This window comes from Seriola lalandi, unplaced genomic scaffold (assembly GCF_002814215.2).
Source record: "Seriola lalandi dorsalis isolate HSWRI2012SDOR001 ecotype SW California unplaced genomic scaffold, Sedor1 jcf7180002054554, whole genome shotgun sequence".
In the NCBI taxonomy this organism is placed as follows: Eukaryota; Metazoa; Chordata; class Actinopteri; order Carangiformes; family Carangidae; genus Seriola; species Seriola lalandi.
Genome location: NW_019525107.1, coordinates 450,962 through 464,478, shown reverse-complemented (window position 1 = coordinate 464,478; position 13,517 = coordinate 450,962). Strand labels below are relative to the sequence as shown.

The 13,517-nt window shown below is 40.5% G+C and overlaps 1 protein-coding gene across 2 annotated transcripts; it reads left to right on the top strand.

Moving 5' to 3' along the window:
* Positions 1–376: 376 nt before the first annotated feature.
* On the top strand, positions 377–11,166 carry pan2 (poly(A) specific ribonuclease subunit PAN2). 2 transcript variants are annotated; one of them, XM_023415660.2, is made up of 26 exons: positions 377–479; positions 981–1,286; positions 1,405–1,574; positions 1,697–1,817; positions 1,945–2,022; positions 2,110–2,380; positions 2,658–3,003; positions 4,340–4,436; positions 4,777–4,896; positions 5,033–5,152; positions 5,285–5,413; positions 5,609–5,808; positions 5,989–6,137; positions 6,260–6,366; positions 6,481–6,579; positions 6,691–6,779; positions 7,178–7,322; positions 7,427–7,564; positions 7,677–7,736; positions 7,826–7,916; positions 8,010–8,167; positions 8,636–8,779; positions 9,447–9,626; positions 9,740–9,833; positions 10,481–10,672; positions 10,805–11,166. In XM_023415660.2, exons 2-26 carry the CDS (start codon positions 999–1,001, stop codon positions 10,837–10,839), a joined length of 3,621 nt encoding a protein of 1,206 aa, XP_023271428.1. In that variant the 5' UTR covers positions 377–479; positions 981–998; the 3' UTR covers positions 10,840–11,166. The 2 variants fall into 2 exon arrangements, with proteins under 2 accessions (XP_023271428.1, XP_023271427.1); XM_023415659.2 differs by having other exon boundaries at positions 10,481–10,684.
* The last annotated feature ends 2,351 nt before the right edge of the window (positions 11,167–13,517 follow it).

Below are 13,517 nucleotides of genomic sequence, written 5' to 3'. Positions count from 1 at the left end.
GAATAAATTAATGAATCAATAAATAAATAAATAAATAAATAAATGCATTCGTAGGCTACACAATGAAATATCTTATAAGAAAAGTTTTCACCACAGCTCACCCGAGGCTTTAGACAACACTATTTGTGAAGGACCATACAAGCAAATTCCATATATAGGCTATTGAAACACGCTACACAACTAAATAATATATCACACACTTTTTGGATAAAATATATTAAATGTCACAATAATTAAAAGAAAAAACAATAGAAAACATTTAATTGTGTAGCCTATGTATGCACTTTTTCATTCATATTCAAATTGTACTTGGTGGTGCAAATTTAATCAAATCGTGTAGACAGAAATCATACGGAGTAAACCAAAAACAGTGTAGCTGCTCTTGAACGCACCACTATATGGTTTTTTCCCTGTGTGTGTTATTGTTGTGAATGAAGTGAGCATGGACTCCTGTGCGGTAAATCGTATTTCAAGAATAGGTTGGTGTAAACTTTACATCGACGTTAAGACTCTCCGTCTTTGAAACTAAGTGACACATAATCTTCAGGAATATGGCTATTTTTGAGTAGAATTTGAGTTTGTGTGGCCCAGTTTAGCCACAACAGTCTGCTGTGAAACGATGCTATCGTTAGCTAAGTTAGCTAAAGTAAACGGCATCTAACTAGCTGCCCGTATACTATAGTAAGACACTGATGCTGCAAGTGAAGAAACGTTGGCGTATCTTTAGTACAGATTTCACTAATTAACACTGTAGGTTTGGCTGTGGAGCATTTGCTAGCACTTAGCTTTAACGTTAGCTTCCGGGGCTAGCTACTGCTAGCCAAGCCAAACCTAGCATTAAAACATGCCTGAAGATACGAGCTGATAGATAGTTTGACTAATAATGAGATATATTAAATGAAATTTGTTTATTCGCCAGGGTGGTACTAGCCCCAGTTCGGGTGGTAATAGTATTCACAGAAGTTGCTATTCCTCTGCAGGTTGATTTAGCTGTACTCATGATGAACTTTGACGGTCTCGACGCGGGGATGGGTGAGTACCCCCCCAGCCTTCACGGTACTCTGGAGGCGGGTATGGAGCCATCCATGGACCCCCACCTTAACCCCAACCTACTGCAGGGTGTGGAGCTTGATCCAGAGGGGTTGGCTGTGACAGTCCCCGAGCCAGTGCACCTTATGGAGGGGATGTTTTCTGAGCTCCACAGTGTAGTTTCAGAAGTTGGCATCCCAGTCACTGCAACCCATTTTGATCTTCAGGAGGAAATGCTCTGGATGGGAAACCACAGAGTAAGATCCCTAATTATTATGGAGTATAGATTGCTTCTGAGGCATGCATGTTGTCACCAGTTCAATGAAAATTCAGCAATACTTTTCATCTGTTTATTCCCTTTATTTTTCTCTCCAGGGCCATGCAACCTCATTCTTTGGACCTACAATGGGCCGGTATTCTTCTTTCCAAGTGCACGCAACAGATGACATTCGACACATTCAGAGTTTGGAAACAGGCGTGCTGTTTCTCTCTAAGTGCAACCTGAAATGCTACACCCGTGGGGGCCTTGTCATGTTTGATTATCCGTAAGTGTCACTAAACATTGATAGAAACAAATGTCTGCAGACAACCACAGCTGTAAAATTATTTTAATTTTTCATTTAAGTAATTGATTAAAGTTCATGATTATTTTAATGTATGTGTGCAGGATGGAGGAAGCAGCTGATATGCATAGTCTCCTCATGACTGACAACAATATGTTACTCATGGGCGGATTACAAAACTATGTGGTTGAAGTTGACTTGAATACTGTTCAAGAAACTCAAAAGGTGAGACATTTGGTTTAAATTTATAATCATCCACAGATACTTATACCTTGATTTGCCACAAAATATAAGAATAACGCATTTAAAAACAAGTGATTGACTGATTACTTTTTCGTTGCATACTTGAAAGTTCACTGTTGAGGTACCAGGAGTGGCAATAATGCGTCAAACCAGTCGTTTCTTCTTCTGTGGGCACACTTCTGGGAAGGTAAGGATAACCTTTCACCTTGTTTGTGAAAGATTTGAAAGTTTTCTGGTTTTCACAACTTTCACGGTCTCCCTCTGTTCAAACCAGGTAACCCTTCGGGACTTGCGTACTTTCAAGTTGGAGCACGAGTTTGACGCGTTCTCAGGAAGCCTCTCCGACTTTGACGTTCATGGAAATCTTTTGGCCGCTTGCGGGTTCTCCAGCCGAGGACTGAATGGGATGGCATGCGACCGTTTTCTCATGGTGTACGACCTCCGCATGATGCGAGCCGTCACTCCACTTCAAGTGCATGTGGACCCCCTCTTCTTGCGCTTCATTCCTACCTACACGTCACGCCTGGCAATCATCTCACAGACAGGTACCAGTCAGTGAATGTGTGGTCTCATTCATACCAGTCTGTCTGTCTGTTGACTTGGAGAGCTTGGTCAGTAAATGTGACTCATGCTTTCTTATGCTAACACCAAGATTTATATTTTAGCATCACACTGAAATAGTGATTACAGTGGAAAGGTTTTCTATTTACATCTACCTGTACATGTTCCTTGGAAATAATTGTCCAGGTTACACATACAGTACTTGTGTTGTGAAACCATTCCCACCACAGATTAAATGTTACCTCCTGTTTCTTTCTCCAGGTCAATGCCAGTTTTGTGAGCCCACTGGTCTCGCCAATGTGGCGGACATTTTTCATGTCAACACTGTGGGCCAGTTGCTCATGAGTTTTGACGTCTCATCCAGCAAACAAGCCTTGGCCTTCGGGGACTCTGGGGGGTGTGTGCATCTGTGGTCTGATGCTCCGGAGGTTTCATTTAATGACTACTCTCGGGAGACAGAGTTTGCGCTGCCTTGCCTTGTGGACACGCTGCCTCAGCTGGACTGGAACCATGACCTGTTGCCCCTCTCGCTCATCCCAATGCCGCTGACCAGCACTGAGCCGCTGCTGTCAGACTGGCCCACAGCCCTGGCTACACCCAGCCCCAGGTAATACAGTCTCGTATATTACCCGTAGCTGATTTGCTTATGATTGGTAGTGATGATACTAAATAAAAGTCGTAACACTGATTTATGAATTAACAGTGTGTTACACACGAAAAGAGTAATCATCCCACTAACAAGCAGGCCAGGAACCTATGACTATGGTGTTTCCCAAATCGAATCTGTACATTTTATTTTTAATTGATTCCTTTAGCTGGGCTTTAATCCAAAGCAACACACAAGTGAGTGACAGCACTAAAGCTTCATTGCAGTAGGAGAGTAAGGAGTAGGTGCATTTGCAATTTCAGACATGCTGAACCTATCGGTGGTTACAGTAACCACATAAAAATGTACATTAAATGTACATTAAATGACCTGTCTGGTGATATTGTCTTTGTAGCCAATCTCTGATAATAGCTTATTCCTCTGGGCCATTGACCTTAATTAACGTAAGTGTTATGAGGGTTTCACTGGGTGACATGTTCCCCTTCATTACCCTGAACATGAACACTGTAGTTTAGCTCAAATCTATCACCACTGCACTTAATATGCACCTGCACAGTTCCCATCATATAATCTATTTACTTCTGCTTGAGTAATGGTTTCTCTAAACCATATTGTTAAGCTGATTTAGGCAATAATTCAGCCTTTGTTGAAAATGAAACTATACATTTGTGCCCAGAGATTTACGTCTTCAGTGGGAACCAGTGAGCTTGGGGCAGAGTGCCGCAGCCGTGATAAGGAAGTTGGAAAGTATTCAAAGACAGACTAACACATTGTTGGTTTTAGTCTTGTAGTGGGGTTTGTTGACAGTAGCAGAAATATAGAACTGGTGGTGCAACTTGACAATGTGAAACCAAAATATCAAACTGCAGCTGCATAAAAATGCAGATGTATGATCTCACTCCTCAGACCATAAAAATATTTTGTCACAGTGTGGAACTTGTTAATTTCTCCTTTCTGGTGATATGGTTGAATAATTCTGTTGAAGTGATGTCAGTGCTTTACTCATAGGTCACATTAGGAAAGATTTATGGAACAAATTGAGCGGTCAGAGCGGAGACACATCTCCAATAATTTAATCACATTTTACTACCAACAAGGAATGATTATAAAATCTGACTTGAAGTGTTTTTTATTTGATTTGTTTTTTGCTGCTCAGATTTAATAAAAGTACTTTAATACCAGTTTAAGTGTGCCCAAACATTGAATGTGGTCTGCCATAGATAGTCTGATTACTCAGTTGGAAACATTGACCAACAGACATTTTTCCTAACCCTTTTTCTTCACTGCTACCATTTAATAAAGGTTTTCATTTAAAACACATGGTTCTCTCCAACAGACGAGCTCCTCCTGTAGACCCAGAAATCCTGCGCACAATGAAAACTGTGGGGTTCATTGGTTACGCAGCCAATCCTCGTACCCGCCCTCGCAACCAGGCATGTAAAAACATACAGTTTACAGTACTGTGCAAGACGTTTAGGCACTAATAGTAAAGAGAGGATGTTTTCAAAAACAATACAGTAAATAGTTTTCATTGATTAGTTAACTTCATACAAGTGCAGTTAAAAAAAAAAATGTTTTGACATAATTCAGCATTTGGGACATGATGAATGAAACACTAAATAATTGAGTACATGGGCAGATTTCTACAAGGTGTATTTTGGTAACAGCCTTGGCATTGTGTCTTTTCCACTATATTTAGATGCAGACAATATCCACATTTAGTTGTGTTCAGTGTCATGTTATTAAAAATCAATTTTCTGTCACTGGTTTCAGGTTCCTTATAAGATTAAAGACGTGGAGCTTGATTATGATAATTACAACCAAGTCCCTGAATCACCAATTGGACGTGATGAAGAGCCACACCTCTACATGGTGCCCAAAAAGTACAGAAAGGTACGATTTACCATATTTTATTGCACCGTTGGTTGATTTTTGTGTTATGATAATTTTTTTTGCTTTTGCTGTGCAACAAAAAAGAGGTTTTGATTGCTGAACTCTGTATGATGAAGACATCTTTGTGCTGTATCAGGTCACAATTAAATACTCAAAACTTGGACTGGAGGACTTTGACTTCAAACATTACAACAGAACCTTGTTCGCTGGCCTGGAGCCTCACATCCCCAATGCTTACTGTAACTGCATGATCCAGGTGAGCAACTAGGAAGGTTAAGTGTGCTTTTCCTCTTCCTTTGTTCAGTCAAATTTATTCTTGAAATGTTATTTAAAAGTTTTCTCTTACTCATGCAGATTTGTTTGTCTCTGTTTTGTGTTCTCACGTTAGGTATTATATTTCCTGGAGCCAATCCGTTGCCTAGTGCAAAATCATTTGTGCCAGAAGGAGTTTTGTTTGGCCTGTGAGCTGGGTTTCCTCTTCCACATGTTGGATTTGTCACGGGGAGATCCATGTCAGGTAGCTTCTTTTTTTCCTTTTTTTTTTCTAAATAACTGTAGGTGGATGCCTGTGGCAAAGCAGAGGTGTTATAAATGTCTGCCAAATGAATCACTGGAAATGCAAATGTAAATTTTTATCCACATCTTGTTGTAGCTGCACATTGTCTAATATGCAGATTTCACAATGCCACTTCTCCTCTTTCTTCCTCTCAAGGCCAGTAACTTCCTCCGAGCGTTTCGCACAATCCCTGAGGCATCAGCGCTGGGCCTGATCCTGGCAGACTCAGACGAGCAGACAGGGAAGGCCAGACTGGGCCGTTTAATCCAAAGCTGGAACCGCTTCATCCTTACCCAGCTCCACCAGGAGACACAGGAGCAGGAGGGCCCGCAGGCCTACAGAGGTGCCAGCAGCAGGTCAGAGCAACAAACACAAACAGATGTCAATATCCCCGTTAGTGTAGAATCAAATAATTCCCTGAACAAAGCCCATTACAATCTGGAGGTGTTGAGGCACAACGCTTTAAGTTAAGTTTAACTTAAGGGAAATGTGATCATTTATTTGTTAGTGTTGTTTTGATGATGCATTTCTTGCAGTTCTCTGGGCTCCTCTGGTGAGTCTGCCATTGGAAAATTGTTTGGATGTGAAGTTGAGAACAGCAGCCTGTGTCGCTGTGGCAAGGAGACAGTCCGCTCCTCCCTCACACTGCTCTTCACCATGCATTACCCTGAACAGAACTCTCAAGGTGAGTTCCAGGTGTGCTTGGACAGTCTTGTGTAGGCTGAGCTGTGCATCTGCACAAAGACAGATGAAATAGCTCTCTGTTTGTTGACACTAAACAACATTAATGTCATTTTGACTCGTCAGAAAAGACAATAAAGGAGTTTGACTTTGCCGAGATCCTGAAGAAGAGCATCTGTCTGGAGCAGAGCACCCAGGCGTGGTGTGAAAACTGTGAGAAGTATCAGCCCACAGTGAGTTACAGCCATCATTCAGACAAATCAGCAGTTCATATTAACAGATAATACATTTGTAGTCTGATTTGAATCCATTTTGCAGTGTGATAATGTCTTTGTGTACCACTGTAGGTGCAAACACGCAACATTCGATGTCTACCAGATGTTCTGGTTATAAACTGTGAGGTGAACAGTGCTAAAGAGGCTGAATTCTGGAAGGTTCAGGCCGAGGTAAACGGCGCTCATTTGGGTTTTATGACAAGTTTCAAATTCACTTGCATTTAATTGCATGTTTCTAGTCATGTGAATTGTATAATTATTTGGTTGTCGTTACCTTCACAGTATGCCTTCAACAAGGCCATGCAAAAAGAGGCGATGGAACCTGCAAAACCTAAGGAACCCCCACCAATGCCCACCGAGTGGTGCTTGGAGTAAGACCCTTTTTTATCAAAGAAATAAGGTTACACGTGAATCAAATTACTGCTTAATTTTTTCAATTAATCAATTAATTGTTTAGTTTATAATACGTCAATTAAGAGGAAATACCCATCATAATTTCACATATTTCTTCACATTGCTTCTCTTATCCAAACGACAGTCCCAAACTCAAAGATTTACAATGACAACAATGAGAGAAGAAGAGCAAATCTTTATATTTGAGATGCTGGAGCTGTCATACTTTGAGCATTTTTGTTTTTGATTTAAGCAATTAGCAATTTAGTTGCCAGTTAATTTTCTGTCTATTGATTGATTATGTCAGCTCTACAAATAACATCATTTGTATCAGTTGAATGTGTCTTAACACCATTTGCTCTACACACTCGTGCAGTGGGGAGGAGTTGTGCAGTATGGAGGGCTTCACCTTCGACACTCGGGCAGAGGATCTGCGCCACGTCTGGATCCCTCTCACTCTCAAGATGTCCATCAGCAAAAGTCAGGGGCTGGAGATCAGCAGCTGGCCTGAAGGAGAGGAGGTGAGGGGAAAAAGCATTTCCAACTGATTCATCTTATTTCGGCTTGCATTGTGGTGTTGAGCTTGACATGTAGTTAGTGACTCATCATATTGTCTCCACACCAGTTAAGTGCTGCTGAAGAGGCGGAGGGCGCTTCTCTCTATGACTTGGTGGTCACGGTGCCCCACATCCTGGACGCTCGCACAGGTGGAAACCTGGTTGCACACATCAAAGTGGGAGAGACCTACCATCAAAGGAAAGAGGTGAGTGAATCTTAGATTAGAAAATTCTGGGTCTGAGAGAGACATGCCACTGGGCCGCATCGATTCTGTGTTTGAAAACTAACCTTTAACGTGATACATGTGTTTGTTTCAGGGAGTCACACACCAGCAGTGGTACCTTTTCAATGATTTCTTAATTGAGCCAATTGACAAGGTAATTATTTCACCACTTATTTACATTATGGTAATGACATGTTATGTTTGCAGCCATGTGGAAATATTGTCTTTTTTCTTTTGTCAAAGACTGAAGCTGCACAGTTTGATGTGAGCTGGAAAGTTCCAGCCATCCTATATTATTCAAAAAGGAACTACCATACCAAATACGACCTGCGCAGTAAGTTTTAGGACATCAACTCTTGAGTTTTCTACTTGCGGGTTTGTATTTGGTGCATTCATTTAGCTACTCTCGCTTTTCCGTTTGTCTCAGTTAAAAATCCCATAGACGCCAGCGTGCTGCTGACAGAAGCTTCGTTGGCTCGGAAACAGAGGAAGAGTCACGCCACTTTCATCCCCCTCATGGTCAGTGAGATGCCGCAGGCAGGTGACTTGGTGGGGCTGGACGCAGAGTTCGTCACACTCAATCAGGTGAGTCTGGGTTATGACACTGCTGTCTGTTTGATCCTCTACACCTATTCTAGAAACCGGTTTTCTTGTTTGCATGAAGCTGTAACCTGGTTACAAGTGGAAACAACGTGTCCAGAGATAGTCATAAAGTAATAGGTCAGGGAATACTTGGAACACTCTGCCATAATGAGTAATGATATGTCATCCAACCATATTTAGAAGCTAGAATATTTATAATAATTCTGTGTGTTCACCTTGGAAGTTTAGTCATAGAGAGAGGTGAGATATTATGAGTCACATACAGAAACATACTGAGGCCTCTGGGGCTTCATGAGCTTCATTGTAAATAAGGTTTTATTGTTGGACTGTGCTCAGTGGAAAAAAATAAAAAAGAATATATATATATGTGTGTGTGTGTGTGTGTGATAAAATCTTCTTCATGTGATAATACACTGTAAATAAACCTAACTCATGAATGTGTGCCTGCAGGAAGAGGCAGAGCTGCGCAGTGATGGCACCAAGTCAACCATCAAGCCCAGTCAGATGTCTGTAGCCAGGATCACCTGTGTGAGGGGTCAGGGGCCCAACGAGGGCGTGCCCTTCATCGATGACTACATCTCTACTCAGGAGCAGGTGAAAGGCGGCAGAATGAAAACACCAAGATGCAGAAAGAAGAACAGCAGAAAATAAATGCAAACATGACGTCTAGAGGAATATTTTTGCTCTTGTAGAAACTGAATACACTTGACCAGATTATTATGCTGGGAGGACACCTTTTCCCATCACTGCCTCTATCATGTTACCTTCATTGTCATTAGACAGTGTGTCCTTTTGTTAGTGTTGATAATGCACTCACAGGCGTGATAATACACTCGAGTCAAAACTGAAGAAAGCAGGATAAGCTATCGGAAGTTCATTCAGTATCAAAATATTCGAAGGACCTGGAGTCATTTCAAGCCACTCAGGAAAGTGAAATGAGTAGCAGACACAAACGAGCAAAGAGGTTGAAGTGTGTTGTTTTATGTTTGCACTTCAATTATTACATGATGCACAAACAGTAAGAATCACAGGAACATTTCTTCATCTTCTTTTATTGTGCTCAGATCAAGATGATTGGTTACTTGTCCCTTCTTTCTTGTTTGTACACAGCCAGGTCAGAGTACCCTCTGCTGACTTGATAGAGAAGTCTATTTATTAGTTATGTTGCAAACTACAAAGTCTAATATTAACCTTGAAGAAGTGCAGCGCTTTCTCACACCTGTTCTGGTACCTAACCTTCACTGACTGTTTGCTTGTCCAGGTGGTCGACTATCTGACACAGTATTCTGGCATCAAACCAGGAGACCTGGACGCAAAGATTTCTTCAAAGCATCTGACCACTCTGAAGTCCACCTACCTAAAGCTGCGCTTCCTCATCGACACAGGAGTTCGCTTTGTTGGTCATGGCTTACAGAAGGACTTTCGGGTCATTAATTTATTGGTATGTTATTTAACAACTGCTATAAGTCAGATTTGTTTTGTTGCCTGGTTTGCAGTCAGATTTTCTCTTTGAGCAGTCATGATACAAGTTTCTTTCTCTCTGCTCTTATTAAGGTTCTCAAAGACCAAGTCATCGACACTGTCTACCTCTTCCATTTGCCCCGCAAGAGGATGATTTCTCTGAGGTTTCTCGCCTGGTACTTTTTAGGTCAGTTAAAATGAAAAAAGTTGAAAATGTGCAGGGATGTGAGAAATCCAGTGCAGCTGCAGGTACAATTATATGCAAAGGTTTGGGCAAATTCCACATTTCATTTATTTTGTTTATTTTCTGTTGTAAACATTAACATGAGCCTTTACTCAAATGTTAATGCACTGTTACTTTATATTTCATGAACACAAGAAATAGGAAAATATTAAACTAATACAAAAGTTTGGGAACACTACGAAGTCGGTACTGAGTAACCACCCACCCCCCAGCTTGCAGAGGCTTGTTGTTGCAAGCGGAGAGTCTTTCTATACGCACCTTATTGCTAAGTGATCATCTGACATTTTCAAGTCAGAAATCTGAGGACAGATGGTCCATTTAAACATCCGTTGGTCAACAAATCATTGAGTTGACTCAGTTTGTTCACCTCTAGCTTGAATAATTAGTATTGTGGTCTGTCCACACCCTCGACTATCTCTAGGAATAATTCAAAGGGGTGTTTGTTTTTGCATGGGAGTGTCAAGGTGTTAATCCCTGTTAATTTCCAAAATCCTGATTGGGAACTGGTGCTGCCAGAAAATGTTGCTGTAGGAATCACGGTGACTAATCATTCCTCATTGTCCTTTTCATTGGGCAACTCCTGTTCACAGACCTCAACATCCAAGGGGAAACCCACGACAGCATAGAGGATGCACGCACCGCTCTGCAGCTGTATAGGAAGTACCTGGAGCTGAGTCGTGGAGGTGGGAACGACGAAGTGAGGAAGATCCTGAAGGGGCTCTATGAAAAAGGTCGCCAGCTGGACTGGAAAGTCCCCGATGCGGACACAGGAGATGGTCAAGGTAGCCCAAAAAGTACGACCTAATGTTGATTTAGACGTAGGCCTGTGTAAATTAAGTGATAACGAGTTTAGCTGGAAGGGCGTCGAGAGAAACCGTCTCGGTGGATTGAAAGCACTGTTCTTCCTTCAACAGGTGCTGCTGTGTTTCCCTCTGTGATGGGGCTGTGAGCCGTACCATGCCTTGTTCCACCTGGACAGGTTTCGACTGATCTCCACGAGTTCAGTCAGTGTGATATTTTGTACTTATTTGCATTTATTTTTGCATTGTGTACAGTGTTAACAGAGGACTTTGTTGCCTGCACAGTCCACTGCAGCTCAGTGATGTCACAGTTTTAATCATGTCACAATTTGTACTTTTCATTTAGGTTTTCAGAAAAAATTTAAATGATTTTGTATTTTATGATTTTGGAGCCTTTTGTAAAAAAAATAAATAAATAAAAAAGGAGTGTGTTTTTTGGTGCATGTAAATAAATAAATGTGTCATGAGCTCTGTAAGATGCATCATGTTAATTTCAGGAAGTGGGAATATATTTTACATGAATACATGATAAAGTTTATCAAAATAGACCTCACTCTGGTCTTTCACAGAAGTCAATTGAAATTTAACAATAAGCTTCCTGGCCCTTTTATGAAGTTGTGCGTGTTATGCGTACTTGGTTTCAGATTTACCTGTTGATTTTCCTGACAAGTCTGATAACATCTGCTGGCAGATTTTGGGTCGTTCCCAAGTGGTGTAGTACCTCTGGTTGCTGTAAAACACAGGCACATTCATCACATTTCTCAGAATTTAAAGTGCATGTTTGTGTAGATGTATTTCAAATCAAACAATCATGTTCTTTCAAGTTAAAAAATACACACAAAACAAAAATGAATGAATAAATGAAGTCATGAGAAGACATTTAGTCTGATCTACCCATTTTTATGTTTTTATGTTGTACACAAGAAAAGTCTGTTCCTACAGAATTAAATTAAATATTAGGAGTCTCTGAGGAGTACCATGAATATTGACAAATGAAATTCCATATTATTTGATAAAGTGCTCTGCCAGATCACATACATTTTGTTGAAGCATCACTTTTACAGCGACCGATTCTCTCAAGTGTCTAATAAACTCTGTCGACAATTTACATTTTGCTGTTTGCTAACAAACATCTCTCATTTGAATTCAAAGATCTGCCTCCCATTGTTCTTTAACCAGAGCACTATTAATCTTAGAATTTACTGCAATATTACAATTCTTGTAAGAATATTTTTAATGTTGTTTCCCGTCCAGGATAAGGATCGTATGTCCAGCCTTGAATTCCCCCTCCTGATTCTGTCTGACTTAATGAGTGTCGCTGTTCTCATGAAAAAAAACTTCCTCTTCAGCACTTTTGCATCTTTGATGAATTTTTGCATCAGAAATGTCACTGAGACACTTTATCTTTTCTCTCACTTTCTGTTCCACTTTAATTTTTTAAGAAAAGGGACCTGATCCATGATCATGACATGATGGGTGGTGTTAATTTATCTTAACATACAAAAAGGTTAAAATGTTTTGAATCAGGTTCATAGCAGCGAGTCCTCAGTAAACAATCATCCAAACTCCCTTTTTACATCCTTTAGGCTACAAGTAGTCAGGTGATCCTGCTGTGAAAACAGCACTAGACTCTGATGTCCAAGCAGCGCTCCTGTAGTGAAATCACACCATCGAAACATCTGCTAAAAACAGCCCAGGTGATAAATACTCACAACCACTAGGCTACTGAAGTTACATCTTTTGACTCTTCTAATATCTTTGAATATAAGATGTTGGGAAAAACAGAAACATATGGATGAAGACATGTTTTAATTTTCCATTTGCTGCCTCAATGCAACTTCAATCAGACTACCTGTTAGGACAATACACTATACTTAATGATGGAGATATGTTGTAATGTAACATGATGTAACACAGGTGCATTGTATGATCTAAAGGCAGTGGATGGAGTCAGGTCTTTTCCCAATGACAGTGAGGACACAGAGCTTCAAGGCAGTGACATTTTTTAAGCCAAAAATGATCTGTATTTGCCATTTAACATGCACTCAGTGGTCATGTTGTTGTGTACACAGGTTAATATCAGTACAACAGTTCTGCAATAAAGTTTAGGAGTTCTGTGTTGAATTAATCAAATGTTTTAGCACTGAGGTCATAGTTCAGTAGTTCAGTACAACACATGGGCCCTTTCCATCAAGGCAGATAAGGGCAGATAAAGCCAGAGTGTAACCATGGTAACTGATACTGCTGAGATAGCCAGCTCCGTAGCAGGCTAACTGTCAAGCTTCACTTAGCTGTGTTTCAATTATTTTTCCTGCCAGCAAAATCCCAAAAGACATTTCCATCAAGTGTCTTTTTGCTCTCGCATCATTCTTTTCATGTCTGTGTTTGGTCCAGGAATACTTTTTTCTTTAATTGTGTAGCTGTGTGTTTATCAATTATACACAGTAGATTGATGTGGTTATTTATGTAGAGGTTTGAAATTGTGCATTGTCATATTAATAATATAGGCTATCAATCATATTTATGAATTATAAAATAAATAAGTATCTTAACCTTCAGCCACAAATCTAAGTAAATGGATGGAATATTAAAATGATCAATCTGCCGATTATTGCCTCGTTACCTACAGTGGTTATTGTGTAATTTGGCTAAGACTATAATATACTAGGCTTCAGTGGGCAATGTACAATTAAACATTTCTTTTTTATTGCCTTTAGTTTTGATAGCCACAGTGAGAGAGAGGATGACATGCAGGAACTTTGATGTGCGCTGTACTTTGTCATCAGCTCAAAGAGTTCTTCAGTTACTGCTCACTGATAAACTTCTC